The 20,843-nt window shown below is 50.5% G+C and overlaps 1 protein-coding gene across 1 annotated transcript in view; it reads right to left on the bottom strand.

Annotated features, from left to right (window-relative positions):
- LOC147885427 (uncharacterized) overlaps positions 1 to 20,843 on the bottom strand; it is a 382,071-nt gene that overhangs the window by 156,525 nt on the left and 204,703 nt on the right. The window contains exon 9 of the mRNA XM_087396736.1: positions 13,506 to 13,661. Within this exon, the coding sequence (XP_087252862.1) occupies positions 13,506 to 13,661 (156 nt within the window). The remainder of the gene's footprint in view (positions 1 to 13,505; positions 13,662 to 20,843) is intronic.

Raw genomic sequence — 20,843 nt, 5'->3', positions numbered from 1 at the left:
CTGTATCGAAATGGTGGCAGCCTATCCATATCCAAGCCCAGCGAGGTGAGCCATGTGGAGAGTGTGTGGTACCAACAAAAAGTATGACCTCTCTCCGCTAACATCTGCGAGGATGTCAGTGCTAGCCACGGTAATCGTGCTCTGCCTGCTGCTGAGTCTCCGAGCGCCCTGATCCTATGCAAGTACGTAACTGACTGAAATGCTGCATCTAGCACTAGGGGTGTAGCTCCGAACTCTGCGAACGTAATCTGATGCGGTACCGTGGGCTTCGCTTTGGTACCGGCTAAGAATCGATCCAAACTTGATTATAAGAGCACTAAATGCATCTTTGTGGGGTACAGCACTGAAAGTAGAGGCTTCATGCTTTATGATCCAACTACAAGGAAAGTAATCATAAGCAGGGATGTTTTATTTGTAGAGCATCATAGCATGCAGTCCATCAATGAGGATTTGCCTCCATATGATGATACACCTCTGGATATTGTTTAGTTTGAGGATGATGTTGATTTCAGCCCTTCAGTTGATTTAGACTCCAGGTGAATTGCCACATGTTGAGGGTGCTTCGCTCTTGAATGTTTCAGATTTGCAGCCAGCTCATAGAGAGGGACAACCCAATATTTGGAAGCACTATCACCGAAGTGCAAAGGATGCAACTCCGGGTGCACTTCCAGTTGCTATTCCCAGTGATACAGGTGAAAAATCAGTTCCAAGATGGGCTAGGTTGACTCTTGCAGATTCCAAAGATCACAGACCACTTTAGGGAGAACTAGGGACAGCACCAAAAGTGCTCAAAATCACGTCAATTTGCCTTGATGACTACCGTGATGGAAGCTGAAACTGAACCTCAGTGCTTTGAGGATGCACAAGGACATCCCGCATGGCAAGAAGCCATGAAATCAGAAATTAGTTCCAGTGAGAAAAATGGTATATGCTTGGAAGCTGATCCTGCAGGTGATTACTTAAAGCTCATTCCCTTTCGTGGCTTTGTTTAATTGGGCTTTGTGTGGATCTCATGCTTCAATATTTGATTTTTCATAATTGTAAAGGATGTTTCTTTGCAAAACATACGTACATGTAAGTTCTCTACTCGACTCTTTCATTTCTAGTCAATGGACCTTTGGATATGGGGATTTGCCATTTCCCCTTGGCAGGCCCATTTCAACTTGATTTTTTTTTTTTGGGGATTCGAAATTCCCATTGACTTTAGCAGAGAGTATTGATCATTTGTTATGACTTTTGGGCCACTAGCATTTACTCATCTTCCCTCCTTGAATTTAGGGCCTCCAATTTAATACTCGCTCTGCACATTTCACTCAGGCAACAGGGGGCCGGGGTTGGACATGATGAATGATAGATATATCATTCACCTTGTCTATTATTGTAAATAAAATTTTATGAAGCATGCAAGATATTACAGAAGGTCCATTGTGCAGTATGCACGGATATGTACAAGGTATTCTTTATGAACTGAGAAAATGTGAACAAGCTTTTAAATTTTAAAGATTGGCTACTATACAAGTACTAAGAGTGGTAATAAATAGGAATTCCATGTACACATGGATGAATCCAACTATGCCAACCCAGAGAACATAAGGAAGATTGACCAGTCTAGACTCGACATAGCAACTTGCTATTTCAAATCACAAAGGAAATTATACTAGTATCAATTGGGAAGCATTAATAATGGTGTACAATCTAATTTTTTCATGTTGGTTTCATTATGAAGTGAAACTTCTATATTGGCATTGAAAGGTTATATGCCCTAATAAAAAATTAAATTTGAAATATTCGCCAAGATTTGAGACATTTATGCAAAATTTTAAAAAGTTTTGCTAGGATTTACGTATTTTACTTAGAAGTTCAAAAGAAAAAAGATAAAATCATACTATATTTTGTCAATATTGTGAAACTGAAAAATTTAGCTTGATAATATACCGCCAATTTTTTATATTAATCTAAAAGTATAGCTTTGATAAAAACATTCATGGGACTCTGACTCCGAGTCTGCTGACTTCGACTCATCGTCACCGTAAGTGTCACTACTATACTACTAGTATTTATTGGTAAATTATTTTGCCTTCTATACAGATCTTAGTATATCTGGTTCACAAATGGCAAAAATACCACCTTTTACAAGAATTTGATTTTAAGATTTTGACACAAAGAGATTGGCACCAAATGGATCTACAAGGTCAAGTATCATGCAAATGGTACTGTTGAGAAACACAAGGCCCGCCATCTGGTTGCCAAGGGGTATGCTTAGGAAAATGAAATTGACTATGAGGAGACCTTTGCTCTGGTTGCCAAAATGACTACCATTCTGTGTGTCATTTCCTTAGCTGCACATTATGGTTGGTCAGTATTTCAGATGGATGTCAAGATTGCTTTTCTGAGTGGGGATCTCAAAGAGGAGGTCAATGTGCAGCAGCCCCGAGGTTTTGTGGTGGAGGGACAAGGTCACAAGGTATTGTGACGCCAAAAATTGATATTTTTTATTTGGCATTGGTATTGTTTTCTTCTATGTTTGATAAGAGTTTGAGTATCAAGTGATAGCCTACCGGCTCTCACTTATTTCTATTTTCTAAGATATTGTATGGGATTGAGAGGATGAGTGGAATGGATCATTGTAAATGCCATGTGTATGAATGATAAATACCTTGGTATGGGGTGAGAGTTATTTGTGTATGGATATTATGGGGTTTTTGGAAAATAGGAAGAGTGAGCCATATAAAGAGGTGGGCTCATGTCCATGTGTTCCAATAATATAAGAGAGGCCACATGCCAAGTGTGTGGAAGGCATGTGGAGGAGTGTGGAGTCAAGAGGAATCCTTCTAGGATTCCTATGTGGAATAAGGAGGATGTGGACATATGGAAAAGAGAGGGTCCCTATGGGCTCCATGTGGGGAGACTCTTGACTTTCTCAATATATTAAGAGTCTTGAGCATCTTTTGATGGGACACATGGCAAGAGTAGCCAAAAATAACATGGATGGTGACATACGGGCTTATGTGATTGATGGGGAAAGGAATCTACAGGCAACAATTGTAAATGGGTGAAGGAGGGTGACAAAATCTCCATAAAAGGAGCCCTCCTCTCCCTTGTTCATAATCTCTTCCACCATTAGGCCTCATGTTGTTGTAGCTCTAGTCTCCTCAAGCCTCTTCCATGAGCCTTCTCTCCCTCTTGTAGATATTCTCTTATGTAGACTCTTGAGTCCATCTCTCCCTAGTTAATTCTCTCTCTATGAGTAGTCTTGGAGCTTCTGCTCCCTCTTGTACATATGAAACCTCTTCTTCTCCCTTGTGTTTGTAGTATTTTGAGTTGCATTGGAGTGGAGTCTCACTCTATTGGCAATGAAGGTCACTTCAGGTTCTCTCTCTTGAGTCTCTTTCCTTTTTCCATTGTTTCCTCTTCCAAAGTGCTCAAAAGTGTTGTCTATTCGGCCGCTCATTGCGCATACATGGTTTATCTATTTTTCAAGCCACAAAGGGAGCTCTTCCTTCCCTCCTAGGCGACCTCTATGAGACTTGGATCGTCGATGAAGTCTAAGCATGGAGGTAGTATTCTCCCAAGTCGGCACTAGTAGAAGGAGTAGGTGTTTATCATGACAGTTTGACCCCCTGTTAGTATTTTGCTCATAACTTTTTGCTCGGTGGTCTGATTTGGACGAGAATTATATCAGTGCGAAGCTCTCTTCAAGGAGCATCATCTTATGACTTTAGGGATTGTATTAGATGTCAAACCAAAAATCTATGATTCTCTGTGTGTGACTGTTTCTTTTTCAGACAATTTTTACCCCTGTCCAGTAAACTGCCCATATCTTTCCGACCGCTTCTCTGTTTCTTATGAAACTTATATCAGAGCAAAGCCCATTTCAAGGCACATCTAAATATGTGTTTGAATATTTGATATCATGTCTCTGCTGAAAGTTATGGGTCTCTGTGTCTTATGATATTTTCGAGAGTGTTTTGAGGTAATTGTAAAGATATCTATGAAGGAGGTGCAATGTTTCCCCAGAACCTACCCATCCGACCCAATCATGCCCTTAAAAATCCTTGATATATATCAATTCATGTCATATTGAGCCGCAAGATCTTCTTTCAACAACAACGTATCGCTCTTCTCTTTGGCGCAGACCGGCTTGCTGAGATTATGGCCTCCACTGATCCTTTCCTTCTCCTTATGCTTGAGTAGCATCACTTGGGATGTTACCATCTTCATTCTCATATAAGGGAGGATAGTATGGTGTGATCTCTTGGTATAAAAACTTCTTTTTAATGTCCCTTTCTCAGATATAAATATCTTTGTCACTCAGTTCGAAAGCAGTAGGAAGTGAAGAGGTGCGCGAAGTTTATTACCGCCAACTTCATGTCATAGTATGCAAGCTCAAAAAGGCATTATATGGGCTCAAGCAAGCACCTTGTGCATGGTATCACAAGATACATCAGTTTCTATTATCCCAAGCTTTTGTGAACACACATACGAGGCCAAATCTCTATGTTCTACAAGAAAACTCAGATTTGGCCATTCTTGTGATATATGTGGATGACATTATACTTACTGGCAGTAATTTGCCGAAAATTGCAGCAATCAAGTACGTCTTATGTTAGACATTTGACATGACAGATTTGGGGTTACTTCACTATTGTCTTTGCATTGAGTTTTGGCAGACCCAAGGGGGATCAGCATGTCGCAGACAAAGTATTCCAAGGCCTCTTGCAGAAATTTAACATGGAGAATTGTAAACCTGTGGCCACTCCGTTGGAAAAGGGAATCAAGCTGAGTAAGCATGATGAGGCTGCAAAGTTTGATGGCACACTCTACAGGCAGCTAGCGGGTAGTCTTATCTACTTATGTTCCACTAACCAAACATTGCCTATGCCACAGGGTTACTCAGTCAGTTTATGCATTGTCCCACAATCACGCATTGGAACGTAGCAAAAAGGACTCTCAAATATGTACATGGTACACTCTCTTATGGGCTGCATTATGCTCTAGATGGTGACATATTGCTGAGTGGCTTTTCAGGCTCAGATTGGTCAGGGGACATTGATGACCGCACATCCACTTCGGGTTATTGCTTCTCATTGGGCTCCTTTTGCATATCATGGCTTAGTAAGAAGCAAAGCCGCGTCTCTTTCTCCTTCAGTGAAGCTCAATATAAAGCGGTAAATGCAACCAATATGGAATGTATGTGGTTAAGGAAAAATCTGCATGATTTGCATCATGCTCAGGATACTAAGACATCTCCGATCTTTTACGACAACTAGAGTTGCATCGCCATTGGCAACAATCCTGTCTTTCATTTGTATTCACGATGGCTTCATTGATCTTACAAATGGTTCCACTAAGGACAATGTGGCGGATATCTTTGTGAAAAGCTTGTCAGTGCCTCTCTTCACACGTCATCAACATGGCTTGGGGATCAGAGACATTCAAACAATGTCAAGGGGGGTTGTAAAATGACATTGTTTTCCTTTGTACTCCCATAGGTTGCTATATCCACATGTGGATGAATTTGTGCAACCATGGTACTTTAGGTACTTCAGGTCCTTCTGAGATCATTCTAGAGTACTTCAGCCATATCATTGAGGGGGAATTCGTACAGATATACAATGATATGGTGTTGTAGGATAGATTACGACTTAGTCTATTTTGTGTGTTATTACTTGGACTATATATGCCAAGTACTTGCACTTCATTGGGTTGAACATTTCAGTTGGAGTTCACTTGTGTTCACTTCTTGTTCTCTTGTGTTCACAATCCATCTCCATTCTTGTTCCTACGGTTTTGGAACTACATGCTTTTTCATAAGGAGACTTAGTCACACATAATACTGGTTGAGTCTTCAAGGCCTGCTCAAACACGGTTGGCAATAATTGAGGTTCTCTTTTGCAAAAACGTTGGCACACAGTGCATACATGCGTATTCATATGCACTAAGTTCAGAAGCTCCTGCGAGCTCCCTCCCTCCCCGTCGTTCCCCGTCTACCCCCCCCTCGCCTTCTGCACGGCCCCTCCCTCTCCTTCCGCAAGCTGCTGCCGCGCAGCCAGCCACCCCCTCTCCTCCACACTCCTCTCCACCACGCTCCCCCTCCCCCTCTCCTCACAGCCCCTCCGCTCGTCGCTACCCACCCTCTCCGCTCCACGCTCCCAACCACCCGCTCACCCGCTCCGCTCCACGCTCCCCACCCCTTTCCGCTCCACTCTCCCCACCCACCCGCCTCACCCGCCCGCTCCACGCTCCCCACCCCTCTCCGCTCTACGCTTCCCCACCCACCCGCCTCACCGCCCGCTCCTCGCCCCCACCCTCGCCGCTCACCTCACTCCCCCTCCACTCACCTCACCCGACTCCACTCCACTCACCTCACCCCACCCTCGCCTCACCTCACCTCCCCTCACCACACCTCACTTCACCTTTTTTTTTTTTTTTCACCCTCTCACCTCACCTCACCTCACCTCACCTCACCTCCCTCTCCACTCATGCTTCGCTTCCCATTCCTCCCCCTTCCTCTTCCTTTCCTTCCCCACCTTGGGAGTTCGCAGTTAGTCAAGCGATATGGCAGCTACATGCCCAGAACCGGTGGCCTAGACGGACCCCCCCCCTCCATCAGCCTATCGCATCACTTTGACAGAGCACCAGGTCTCCTTGGTGAAGCAGGCTGCCATAGACTTCTCCCAGACATCAGTGTATGGGAGGGTCATTGGCTACTCCCCTTCATGAGCAGACATCAGGGACTGGTTGCAGTCCACCCTCTACCTCGAGGACAGTCACATTGAGGAGGTTGCACTCATGGGACGTGGCATTTTCTGGCTTAAGCTCTCCTCAGCACAGGCTGCGAGCGACATGGTCAGACGATCCCCCACCTTTGTGGGTGGAAAGATCATTCTCATGGTCCCTTGGTACAGGGGCTTCAGTGTAGCGGACTTTGACGCCCGCTTTCGTATTCCTCGACACCCAGTTACCCTTATCTTTCCAGGTCTCGCAACTGAGCTTCGCCCGATCATCAAGGACCTGGGGGCGCACTTTGGTTGGCCTATGCAGGACACCTACATTGATGCGGCGGCAGCCCAAGGGGTGCCACGTGTCAAAGTGGCAGTCCTTGATCCACAGAGCATCCCCTCGGAGTTTGAGATAGAGACAGACACAGGTGTGGTGACGCAGCGCATTCTAGTCACTGGTCACCCAAACCAGTGTCTGAGATGCCACGGCTTCGGGCACCAGGCTCGCTCATGTCCTCGCTTCACGGGTACGGAACCTCAGAAGACCCCCAGTCAGGCAACTCAAGATACTCCGCTCCAGTCAGCGACATCCCCTCCCGAAGGGTAAGGCTGGACGGAAGTCAAACGAAAACGGCAGGGCAACAAAGCAGGCTCCAAAAAACCTTCCCAGCCACAGCAAGAGCCCCCTCAGATGATCCCTACTCATCAGCAGCCCGGTAAGGGGAAGGAGAAGGGTAAGGAGAAGGTCAGCCAGCCTCCACCTCAGCCCTCATCCCGCCCCCCCCCTCCCCCCTCCTCCTCGATTCTCCGACCCCCACCCCCTCCAGGTTCCCCCCCGCACCAATGGTTTCCGCGCCTCTCTCTTCCTCGAGCATGATACAGAAGGATTCCCCCCCTCCTCCACTTGCACCACCTGCAGCCCCAAAGCCAGCACAGAGCTCATCCTCGTCCATCCCTCCGGGCCCGACGATGGGGAGAGGCTCTTCCCCACAGGTGGCTAGCTCCCCTCCCTCCGGTTCAGACTCCTCATCTTCATCCCCAAGCCCCCAAAGGCTGCTCCTAAAGCTCTTCCATTGGAGTTCTACCGAGCAGGTCCTTGGGACTACTTGGATGCAGCGGGTATTGGCTCCTTTCCCGCGTGCCTAGACATCAGCATCTTCTTCCTCCGCAAGGGGGCGGAAGGTAAGGTGTCCATTCTGGCTCCGCACGATGGTCCTAGCTATTCCTTCACTATCTCCAGTGAAGGAAGTGAGCAATGGACGAATGAAAATGTTTGGGAGACGATACGAGACCAGACCCAGGAGCAGCTGGATTGGTAGCAGAGCAGCGGAGCTTCTTTAGCAGCAGTGGCAGGAGGGTGATGTTCGTCTGCGTTGGCGCCACAACGCCAAACGTTTCCGACTCCTGGTCATTATTAGGCCACCACTGGAGTGGGCCTACGCAGATGGGCTTCGTCCCTGGAGGACTTCAAAGGTTGCGGGCTTCTACGGCATCTCCCTGGCAGAGGCGTCGAGCTGGTTAGAGAGAGCTTACCACCACGGGACGAAGGGCCTTCCCCTCTGCTAAAGGTTTTAGAGGATGGGTCCGATGATCCAACCTCCCCTTCGAAACCTTCACAGAAGCGCCTCCGCCTCCACACAGGACATCCTCCAACCACTTCGACTTCGACCGCAAGCAGACAGCTGTTTGTGGCCCACCTTCCCTCCTCATGAGTTTACGCATTATCTCGTGGAACGTTAACGGGTTCCACTCTTCAGGCACCCGTGGCCCCAGGAAGATGGTGCTCAAACAGGAGCTCCAGCCAGCCTTGGTGGGAAAGGTAGATGTGCTCCTACTACAGGAACACAAGCTTTCGGCATCACAGACCAGTATTTGTGGGAAGGTCCTCACAGGACGCTCCCACACCTACTGGGAACCTTCGATTGGCGAGCAGGGGAGAAGCGGGGGTGTCTGCACCTCCACCAACGCTTCTCTAGTTCAGCATGTGTTTGGTTTTGGCACTTTGATTCCAGGACGTGCGCTTTGGGTGGGCCTGCATATTGAGGGATCCCGCATTGGTATCCTCAATATCTACGCACCGACTGACCTCAGACCTTAACAGACCTTGACAGACCTGTTATTTGGAGATCCTTGACAGACCTGTTGCCAGAGATGGACTCTTGGATTGTTGGAGGGGACTTCAACAACCTTGAGACCTTAGAGGATCAGCAGGGAAGGGGCCCAGAGTTCCTCAGTATAGCTCAGGCAGAGTAGGCAGATTGGGACTCCTTCCTCTTTGCAGTGGGAGGTCGGGACAGCTGAAGGGAGCCGTCCTTTCGCAGGTGGCCTGGGAGTTTGGACTTCTCTTGGGGCTACAGGAGGGAGGGAGGCAGACTCCTGGAGCGGCTGGACCGTTTTTATGTTAGCGATTGGGTGCTTGGCAGAGGAGGAGAGTCAGGAGTGGTTCCAGGGACGACACTTTCAGACCATGCTCCAGTCATCCTAGTCCTGGACTCGGCCTCTCAGTCCTCACCTCCACGCTCATGCCAGATCCCAGATTTCCATCTACACCAGAGCAGCGGTTCACAGCAGGATAGTGGACCTTTGGGAGCAGGAGTGGGACCCCACCAGGGATATGGCAGCACAGGTAGCTCAGGCGCTTGCTGAGTCTAGCCGCATTTGCCAGTAGGAGGCGATTCAGGTTAGACAGCGGTGTTGGGCATGGGAGAGGGGTCTCAGACGTGATCTCGCCTCGATTCAAAGGATGCAGCAGTCCTCTCCTGGCTATGAGGAGCTCAGACAACAAGAGATTCGGGCCCGAGCCATGCTAGAGGAGATTACCCAACGCCGCTTAGAGTTTTTATTTCATGCTTCCAAGTCCTTCTGGGCTAGGAAAGGCGACAGGATGTGCAGCGAGTTCTTTAGGACTCATGGACAGAGGTCAGCAGGGGAGCAGCTCCGTTCCCTTAGGACACATGATGGTAGTGTCAGGACAGATCCAGATGAGGTCCAAGACTTGGCGACAGACTTCTACATATCATTATTCCAGCAAGAGCCCCCAGACCCTCATGGCCGCATTTGCAGAGAGGAGGTGTGGAGGTCTATACCGAGACTCGTGCAGCCCAGCATGAGCGACACCCTTCTCGCTCCTTTCACTGTTGCGGAGTTGCAGGATGCGGTGAGTGCTATTGATGGGCAGAAATGCCCAGGTGAGGATGGCCTCTCTAGAGCTTTCTTCACCACCTTTTGGGAGCAGATCCACCGACCCTTGCTCGCAGCCTTCCAGCACATCTTCTCCAGTGGGCAGATGCCAGAGAGCCTTGCGACAGGCCTGATTTGCCTCATCCCCAAAGTAGGGGACCGCCAGGAGATCAGACAGTGGTGCCCAATCACCCTCCTCCCGACCGCCTACAAAATCCTCGCCAAGATGATCAACAGTCGCATCCGCCCCTTGCTACACGACTTGATTCATGACACCCAGACTGGTTTTGTCCAAGATCGCAGCATCTTGGACAACATCTTCATTTTCTCAGAGGCGACGGAATGGGCCCAGCACAGTGGCCAGCACCTTGCCATACTCCTCGACTTTGAGAAGGCGTACGACAGGGTAGACTGGTCCTTCTTGGAAGGTACACTCGCTCGATTCGGTTTCCCGGACGAGTGGATCAAAGGTATTGCTAGCCTTTACAGATCGGCCTCCAGTCGGGTTATCATTAGCGGCAAGATGGGGGAGAGATTCACACTCGAGCGCTCGGTGCGACAGGGTTGTCCATTAGCGCCTTACCTTTTCCTATTTTTTGCGGAGGCCATGACACACTTCCTTCGAGCTCGTACCACTGGTCTTCACGGGATGCGTCTCCCTATTCGAGAGGATGCCGAGTTGCTGGACTCCGAGTATGCAGACGACACAGCTCTATATGTGCAAGATGATGTCGAGTCACTGGAGCGAGTGAGACTATCCCTAGAGATTTTTGGCCTTGCGACTGGGGCGAAAATCAACTGGCATAAGTCAGTTGGTTTTCTTACAGATCCGGGAGCCAGCTCACAGTGGGGTATTTTCTTGGGGTTTCGCTGGATCCCTAGAGAACAGACGACACGTTACCTGGGATTCCAGGTAGGCCTGGACATCACACTGGCTCAGCAGTTCTTGCTGGTCCTAGCCTCCATACGACGGAAGCTTGCTTTCTGGAGCACGGCTCGGCTTTCCTTGGCAGGCAGGGCCCTTGTGCTCAACCAGGTCCTTCTTGCCATTGCTTGGTATGTGGCCTCTTGCTGGTGTTTTTCGAGGTCTTGTGTAGCCCAGCTGAGGAGATTGGTGCGGAACTTCCTATGGTCTGGTTCAGACGGTTCTGGCGCCACTAGAGCTAGGGTCGCCTGGTAGACGGTCATTCTTCCCTAGGCAGAGGGCAGCCTTGGCATTATAGATCCAGAGCTGCAGAGTCACGCACTTCTTGGCAAGCTAGTCATCCACGGTCTGACCCCAGGAGGACAGACGTGGAAGCTCTTGATACAGCATGGTCTCAGTGGGTGTACTCCCCAGAGGGGGGGTGTTTGGCAGCCTTCTATTCGATGGATCTTCACTTCAGCTCCTCTGACTCAGCCTCGTTCCCCCTTCCTCCATAGCCTCATTTCGGTATGGAGGAAGCTGCGACACAGTCTTTCTCAGGTTCCCCCTAGCTGCCGAGAGGAGACAGACAGATAGCCCTTGATCTGGAGCAGCCAGGTGACAGATGATACAGGTCGTCAGCTTGGAGAGAGATCCCATATCCCTTGGGCGCTCTGGGCGCATGGGCCCGCACGCTCTTGGAGGGACGTCTACAGTAGGATGAGCCCGGGCGAGCTGGTAGCAGCAGTAGGTACGGCACGTGGGATCCAGGCACGGCGAGCGGAGATTGATGCTGCCATCCCTGCATGTTGGAGGATTCCCATAGGCACCGGACAGCTCTTCCCGGGAGATGAGAGGTGGCTAGGACAGTTCACTCCACGAGGCATTCCTTTGGTGGTGGCAGGCCTCTTCTCGGATTCTTCGGTACATTTCTTCTCCATCACTGATGGCAGTCACCTACAGAGCAGAGAGGCCGTGATCGACCCCCAGCTTCCGTGGCAGCACCTTCGCATTGTAGGGCTGCAAGGGAAGACTTGGCATATAGACCCCCTGATTATGCAGGACCAGGATTGGAGACTCTGGATATGGGAGGGCCGTTCCTTGGCAAAGGTGGAGTGGGACCCAGGGGAGTGGCTTTGGCAACCATCGGAGACCTCAGAGAACCCTACCCCCTTCTTTTCTTACAGTACACGCACGGGCCGGCGTGCTCTTGGGGCTCTCCAGCGTGGGCTACCCACACAGGCACATAGGTGGTATGCCCAGGGGATATCCTTGGTCTTTCTTTGCACCTTCTGGAAGACTCTTTGGGCCAGTTGGCGTCCGAGGAAGATCTCCTACTTCCTTTGGATGGTGGCACACAAGGGGCTTCCAGTTGGTAGCTGGCTGAGAGAGATGGGGCAGGAGGGGCATTGTCAGATTTCAGGAGGAGGAGTCCCTGAAGCATTGCCTTTGGAGCTGCTCGCACGCGCAGACGGTTTGGAAGGGAATCATGGGGATCTTAGCTAGGGCTACACCCGAGCGATCACTTGGGGAGCCGTTTGTTGGTGCAGCACTGAGCCGGGACATTAGTTGGCCTATGAGTTCTCTAGATAGGATCCCGTCTTTTTCATCACGCAGGCCACTTGGGCATACATGGACAGCTTCCCGTGGCATTTGACAGAGACAAATGCAGGAGCGACGCCTCGGCACCCAGTTTGGGAGATCATAGGGAGCATCACAGGGTCGCATATCTGGACTTCCAGATGCGCGCAGACTGTAGGAGCTCAGACTTCTTCTACCACCCAGACCCTCGCAGATATCTGGAGCACGATCATTCACATGCTCAAGGGTCAGTGGGATCAGATTCAGGGAGAATCCCGGGCAGGGAAGGAAAAGAGACGACGTTTCCTTCGTGACTGGGACCACCGGGAGTTATTCTTCCAGCACTCCACTCAGAGTCTTCAGTGGCATTACGCCCCTCCACCGTGGCTGTTTGTCCACTCTCCAATGATTATGCCCTAGGAGGCTTGTATTTAGCTTTTTGACTTCTCGGGCTGAATCCGTTTTGTGATTACAGCCCGCTGGCCTTCAGGCCTTCTTGTACTCTCGTTTTCAAGTAATATAACTAGCACTACTTTTTGCGCAAAAAAAAAAAAAAATTTTTGAGGTTTCAACTTGTTGAACTGTCATCCATTCTACAAAGAGTTTTATGGCTTCTACATCTTTCTAACATTTTGGCTTTGCCTCAATCAAAATTTTCCAAATTGACGTTAAAAGTCAGTTTTCTAACTTGTTTTTTTAATGCTTTGAATGTTTCCTATATTGGTAGTGTGTGCAAGATATTATTTGCCTGGGTGATATATGTGTGTTATATAGCACTTTGTTGGGGTGAGGAGCTCCATTCTTGGTTGAACTGCCAATCTGAAAATATCTCACCAAAACTTGTTGAAAATTTGCAATAAATCTCCAAGTCTTTGAAGCTTTTTATTATAGTACATCAGAGTTTTTGTATCTCTAACCATTAATGCCACATCATCTTCTCATTTCTGTTGTATTTTATTGAATGTTTCAGTAGTTTCGTGCTCATTAAACATTGTCCTTTTTGTTTATAGTATATATGGGATCCTTCTTATACGATCAAATGGGACCGTTCATACATGTTGAGCCCACATAACACAAAGAAATATATAACAAGAGTACACAGGAATATATTAGACCACCTGTTCTTTCGCATCCTCCCACAATGTTGGAACTGGACTTTCATCTGGTGATGAGTTGAGGTAAATGAGAACAGGACCAAAAACTTTTTTCCAATACTCCACGTCTTTGAACCTGGGGCATAGTTCTGCTCCAGCGTAGTGACCACTATGAAACATCTGCATTATTGAAACAGAGAACAATATGATATACTTAATTTGCAGCCATAAAATACCTTTGAGCTAGACAAAATAGGAGATAAATTACAATTTCTTTGGGATGCATTTATGAAAATATTGTTTGTCATCAAACTCGAAGAGCTGCTCCTCTCCCCGTGAGCTCTGCTGTCCCCCCCCTCTCCTCTCTCAGCCAGCCCTGCCTCCCTCTCCCTCACCCTCGCTGCCCCTCCCTCCCCTTGCCAGCCCCCTATCCCTCTCTCCCTCTCTACTCCTCTCCCTCTCTCCTCGCCAGCCCCCTCTCCCTCCCCCCTCACCCTCCCGCTCCCCTTCCTCCTCCCCACCCTCCCTCTCTGTTTGAGGGGAGGGGTTCCTATCCTTCCGGAGGTGTTACCGGAGGCCAAAGGCCACTGGCGTGAGAAGCATGAGTTGTGCAATGCTCTAATGCAATGGATCGTGCAGAGCGTACCGTGCAGTAGTGTGCGAGTGTCGTATGCTATACTGCAGTGAACGACGACGTACGAGTGCACTATGCTAAGTGACAATCACCGGTGAACTCCACAACATAAGCAAAATAAGAAAATCCTACACTGGTGAACAATCCCCATATCCAGAAGAGACAAGAGAGATGAGAAAGTGACCGAGTTGGCCAATGTACATATCACTGGACGTGTCCCCAGGTCACAAGTCGCAAGTCACAAGAATACACAAGTTGCAAATCACCAGAATACATAGGTCTATCCCCATAGTAGACAAAGGGTACACACAAGTCTCTCACATTCGCTCCTTGGCGAGCTCGTAGCTCTAGCCTCTATCTCTCCTCACTCTCCTCCCTTTCGCTCCCGTGCCGAATGCCGAATGCCTCCTTTTCTCTCTCCCTTCTCCTTCATCCTCATCCCCCGCCTTGGAGGGTCCCTTCTTTGCTGAGAATCTCCCCTCTTTCTTCCCATTGGTCATCCTCTTATCTCCTTAGCTGTTGAGGATAGCCGTTGCGCCGCTGGCTCTCTTGATGGCTTCGGCGACTTCCTGACTCCCTGACTCGCCAGCCTGATGGTATAAATTCTCCATGTGCAGATGAGCTGGTTCACCGCACCTCTTGATGGCTTCGGCGACTTTCTGACTCCCTGACTCGCCAGCCCGATGGTGTAAATTCTCCATGTGCAGGTGAGCTGGTTCACCGCACCACTGCACCACTGTATCACCGAACCACTGTGTAATATAAATACTCCTGACTGCTCCATGTGCTAAGCTCACTCTCCATGTGCACAGCTCTTGATGACCTGTGGTTGACTTGTGTTGACCTGTGGTTGACCTGTGTCGACCTGTGGTTAACATGTGTCGACCTGTGGTTAACATGTGTCGACCTGTGGTTGACCTGTGTCGACCTGTGGTTGACAGCCTCGGACAGTACTCCTGGATGAACCCGTGTGATCGCGTGGCTAACTTGTGTTGACACATGGTCAACATGTGGTCAACAGATGTCGTCATGTGGTCAACGCCTGTCGACAGGTGGTCAACGCCTGTCGACAGGTGGTCGTGTGATAAGGTAATAGTTTCCCCCGCCACTATCATTCACCGTCCCGGTGAATAGAAAGGTTGGACGAATCCGTCAAAGAAAAATAAAGATGAACTTTCAAACCATGGATATGGTGATGGAGTGGGAAAAGGAAAGAGTACAGACCATGTGGTTGGCCGTGGGAGTAATCCAAGATTTGTATTAAGTGGAGATGTGAAAAATAAACTGCTGTATTACAAGGGACAGCATGGAAAATTGCAGAAAAAACTGAGTACATCTTGAGGTAAAACACTGATATTTACAGTGAGGGCCAAACAGCTTGGCAAAATCTAACAGTGCAAAAAAAAAAAAAACCCAAACACCAACAGCCATGTATCAACTCTTCTATGAGATTACAGAGGGTGGTAAAGCTGCAGCCTGTTCCTCTGCCTTCTCCTCTTCCGCCTTCGTATTTGGCTCTGTGGCTTTTTGCGCATCCCTTTGCTCTGGCTCAGTCATAGGTATCTGTGGATGGGGTGCTTCCTCCTCACACTCAAGAGTGTCCATCACATTTCTCAGATTTTCATACTTGTCTTTATATCGGTGGTATCGCCGGTAGTAATGATTCTTTTGCTCTTGCAAGGTGGACTGGGAAGTCTGGAGGGTGGCCAACTGCATCCGAAGAGCTGTGAATTCTTCCTCCATGGATGAACGCTTCTTTTCCAATTCAGCCACTCTGGATTCTGATTTTTCTTTGGCAATCTCAGAGGAAGACAAAGACTCTTTTAACTTGGTAATCTCCTGGTGAAGTCGGGTCACCTCCGTGACATGCTAGCTATGCAAAGTTGCCAGAGCTGCAGCATGTTGGCTGCGTAAAGATGTCATTGCTGCTTCCCATTCCTGCCTGTGATTATGGAGGCGATCCTCAAGGGCAGCCTTCTGAATATTCCAAGTGATGTCACGCTCATGTATTGCTGAGTCCTTCTCTTTGTGCCACCTTTCCTCCTGCTGTCGAAGTGTCACGCTAGTGGCGCGCTGCTGGGCTGCCTGATCTCTCTCGAATTCTAACTTTAAATGTTGCTGTTGAGAGAGGAGCTTATGAGCATAACCTATGGAATTGAAGACCGCTGTCCCAAGCTGCGTGAAGGTGTCATCCATGATACGCTGAGCAAGATGCAGGGACCTTTTCATCCACGCATACCTGTCGCTGTAATTCATCCTGTCCGCCAAATTAATGACGTCCCCCAATTCCTCAAACATGTCAGGAAGAGCTCCCTCTTCCTCGGTTGACAGGTTTCTTGTAGGTGCCAATTTGTCCAAGTGCACAAAACATGTCGGGGCCCTGGAGATCTTTTTGTTCTGTGCGAGGCAGTCCTGCAAGGGAATGGTGAAGATTTGAGTGAGATCCTCCTCTTCCCCACATACTGGTGAGCGTTTTTTGTGAAGGACAGATAGTAGTTGGCTGTAATCTTCATTCTGTTTTTCCACCAGGGAAATATTTGAAAGAGGTGGGCCCGATGAAGCAGCTATGTAAGCTGTGAACATATCATTTTCATGAAGGGGTGGGCAATCCACAGATTTGGGCAGAATCCCTCCCTTAAATACCTCCTCTGATGCTGAAGTGGCCGATGGAGCATCTCCGCGAGAGGGGCTCCCACTCCCGTCTCTAGTCCTGTCTCTGCCTGGGAAGGCTGAAATGTGAAGTACACCCTGGGATGACATCTCCTGAGAAAGCCCATGGGAGTGGGAGTCGGGTCCCAGGCTAAGATTCAGGTCCAATACCTGGTCCAAAACATGGTCAGAGGAGGTCGCCTGAACTGTGGTGATGACTGCATCGGTGAAAGTGGTAGGGGGTGAAGATGAAACAGCTGCAGTCTTGCGTAACAATACACTTGTCGAGGAAGTCCCGGGTACAACAGTCGTCGTCACTGGTACAACAGGAGGTGTACCTGGTGCAATCCCTCCCATGGAAAGTCTGGAGATCAGTGGAGAAGCCTGGACAAGTGTGACTGATGGAGAGGCAAGTCCTGGCACGGGCACGACTGATGGAGATACAAGACATGTCACTGATGGTAACCCTGTGGCACCGGTAACAGAATATGCTGAAGAAGCTCCGGTGCAGACTTCATGAGGTGGCGCTCGCCGAGGTGTCCTTCTGAGCGAAAGAGGAGAAGAGGCAGTCCCGGGGGAAGGAACACTGGAAGTGACAGTGAACGATGTGGAAGAGGGCGTGACAGGAGGGGAGAGAGATGTGGAAGGGAGGCGACCTGTGACAATGGGCGGAGGGTTGGCCTTCCACTGATGAAGTAAGAAGGTGAGGTGGGGCCCACAAGTACAGGTATATGTGCCCCGACGCTTGCGAACTGTGTTACGAAAGGCAGAGTAGAAGAGTGAGGCGAAATCATAGGGATTGACCGAGAGGATGGAGTCTAAGGCAGAATGGATCGCCTTGGTGATGAAGAAGTGGCCTGGGGCAGAGTAGAAGTGTGTGAACAAATACCTCGCTAGAAGCGCCTCTCGGCTGTTTCCCTCGAGAACCTTCTTGCACTCATGTCCTCTGCGATGAGTTTTGCAGGTAGACAAGAAGGACAGGAATGTGGGTGAGCCAGTGTGAGGTGGCAAAAAGGGAAGTGTGGGAAGACGGAGATATGTGGATACGAGACTAGGAGTGAACATGTGACGGGAATTCAAGAATCCGAATGTGTCTGTTGCAAAGTCATAAGACTGAATGAACGCAGTACACATTTGGACGTCCACCTGGGGAAGTGTGACATCATCAAACTCCACGAGAGACATGCGGGCTATCTCATCAGGTGACAAGATGCTAGACAGCTTGAGTGTGGGATCGAGGAAAGGTTTGAAAACCACCTGAATGATCGAGGAGGATGAAGCTGGGGGTGGAAGATCACAAGCCGTACTTTGTGGGGCCAAATCATCGCCACTGTTATCGTGACCACTGTGCCCACTGGATGCCTTGGATGGTGTTTTGATTGTACCTGTGGGGGGCAGATAGTCAGAGCCTCCATGATCTGAATCAGAGGAACTCAAAAAGGGGGATAGCTCCTCATCCGATATTGTAGTGATCCTGTCGGAGGGAGGTGAATCTGCAACTGCTCGAGGTCGTTTCGAAGTGCTTTGTGGTGTAGACCCGGCACCCAGGTCATCAGTGGTGCGTTTGCCAAGTGATGCCATGGAAGATGGTCCCGATCCTGTCGTGTGGCCTGCTCGAGCCCGATGGAAGTCAACGAATAAAGTATCGCGGGGTAATCTGGGTTTGTACTTGTGGCGAGAGGCACGGGTAGGCATGAACGATGGCGTCGTATGGAGAGGGAAAGAGTACGGAGGGGGTGTCGATGTCGAGGTCTGGAGAGGCAAGGAGGGAGGAGGAGGTGTTGATGTCGAGGTTAAACCCGGAATCTGCTACGAAAGGATTCCTTAGCAGAGCCACCAGTGCAGGCCCATGCTTCGATGGAGAGGAAAAGAGTGAGGAAGGGGTGTCGGTGGAGAGGGAGAGTAAAAGGACGGATGTAGATTAGGGGGGAGGAGGGGGGCTGGAGCTAGGAGGGGAGGTGATGCAGAGGGTGCAGGGAGGAGAAGGGGGGAGAGTTGCTCCAGAGAGGGGGACGTAGGCAGAGAGAGGGGGCTGCGCAGGAGAGAGGGGGAGGGGCAGGGTGGTGGGTAAAGGGAGAGCGGGGAGGGGCTGTTGCGCAAGAGAGGGGGAGGGGACTGTTGCGCAGGAGAGGGGGAGAGGGGAAAGGTGGGGGGAAGGGGAAGAGGAGGGAAAGCCTGTTGCGCAGGAGAGGGGGAGGGGACTGTTGCGTAGGAGAGGGGGAGGAGGGGCCTGTAGCGCAGGAGAGGGGGAGGGCGCTGTAGCGCAGGAGAGGGGGAGGGGGCTGTAACGCAGGAGAGGGGGGAAGGGCTGTAGCGCAGGAGAGGGAGAGGGGGATATGGCGTAGGAGAGAGGAGAGGGGGCTGTAGTGCAGGAGAGGGGGAGGGGGCTGTAGGGCAGGAGAGGGGGGAAGGGCTGTAGCGCAGGAGAGGGAGAGGGGGATATGGCGTAGGAGAGAGGAGAGGGGGCTGTAGTGCAGGAGAGGGGGAGGGGGCTGTAGGGCAGGAGAGGGGGGAAGGGCTGTAGCGCAGGAGAGGGGGAGGGGGATATGGCGTAGGAGAGAGGGAGGGGGATATGGCGTAGGAGAGAGGAGAGGGGAAGGGAGGAGGGGTAAAAGGGGGAGAGGGTTGAGCGCAAGAGAGGGGGAGAGGCTATGGCGTAGGAGAGAGGAGAGGGGCAGGGAGGGGGGGTTAAAGGGGGAGAGGGTTGAGCGCAAGAGAGGGGGAGAGGCTATGGCGTAGGAGAGAGGAGAGGGGCAGGGAGGGGGGGTTAAAGGGGGAGAGGGTTGAGCGCAAGAGAGGGGGAGAGGCTATGGCGTAGGAGGGAGGAGAGGGGCAGGGAGGGGGGGTTAAAGGGGGAGAGGGTTGAGCGCAAGAGAGGGGGAGAGGCTATGGCGTAGGAGAGAGGAGAGGGGCAGGGAGGGGGGTTAAAGGGGGAGAGGGAGGCTATGGCGCAGAAGAGGAGAGGGGGGGAACCGGTGGTGGGTAAAGGGGGAGAGGGGGGGGGGCTGTGGCGTAGGAGAGAGGAGAGGGGAAGGGAGGGGGATAAAGGGGGAGAGAGGGGGCTGTGGCGTAGAAGAGGAGAGGGGGGGACAGGTGGTGGGTAAAGGGGGAGAGGGGGGGGGGCTGTGGCGTAGGACAGAGGAGAGGGGAAGGGAGGGGGGTAAAGGGGGAGAGGGGGGGGCTGGTGTGCAGGAGAGGAGGGGGGGGGGAGGGTGGTGGTAAAGGGGGGAGAGGGGGGGGCTGTTGTGCAGGAGAGGAGGAGGGGGGGGGGAGAGCGGTGGGTAAAGGGGGAGAGGGGGGCTGGTGTGCAGGAGAGGGGGAGGGGGGAAAGGGTGGTGGTAAAGGGGGAAGAGGGGGGGCTGTTGTGCAGGAGAGGAGGAGGGGGGGGGAGGGTGGTGGTAAAGGGGGGAGAGGGGGGGCTGTTGTGCAGGAGAGGAGGAGGGGGGGGGGAGAGTGGTGGGTAAAGGGGGAGAGGGGGGCTGGTGTGCAGGAGAGGGGAAGGGGGGGAAGGGTGGTGGTAAAGGGGGAAGAGGGGGGGGCTGTTCAAAGGGTGGAAAGAGAAAGTGTTTGTAAGAGAGAGGTAGGAGTTGGACAGAGGGTGGAAAGAGAAGGTTTTTGTAAGAGAGAGGTAGGAGTTGGACAGAGGGTGGAAAGAGAAGGTTTTTGTAAGAGAGAGGTAAGAGTGTTGGACATAGGGTGGAAAGAGAAGGGTTTTGTAAGAGAGAGGTAGGAGTTGGACAGAGGGTGGAAAGAGAAGGTTTTTGTAAGAGAGAGGTAGGAGTTGGACATAGGGTGGAGAGAGAAGGGTTTTGTAAGAGAGAGGTAGGAGTTGGACAGAGGGTGGAAAGAGAAGGTTTTTGTAAGAGAGAGGTAGGAGTTGGACATAGGGTGGAGAGAGAAGGTTTTTGTAAGAGAGAGGTAGGAGTTGGACAGAGGGTGGAAAGAGAAGGTTTTTGTAAGAGAGCGGTTGGAGTTGGACAAAGGGTGGAAAGAGAAGGTTTTTGTAAGAGAGAGGTAGGAGTTGGACAGAGGGTGGAAAGAGAAGGTTTTTGTAAGAGAGAGGTAGGAGTTGGACATAG

This window comes from Dipteris shenzhenensis, chromosome 25, assembly GCF_047967505.1.
Source record: "Dipteris shenzhenensis isolate YYH24624 ecotype China chromosome 25, Dip_SZ_1.0, whole genome shotgun sequence".
In the NCBI taxonomy this organism is placed as follows: domain Eukaryota; kingdom Viridiplantae; phylum Streptophyta; class Polypodiopsida; order Gleicheniales; family Dipteridaceae; genus Dipteris; species Dipteris shenzhenensis.
The sequence above is the reverse complement of the archived record's forward strand: the minus strand, read 5'-3'. Positions and strand labels throughout refer to the sequence as shown.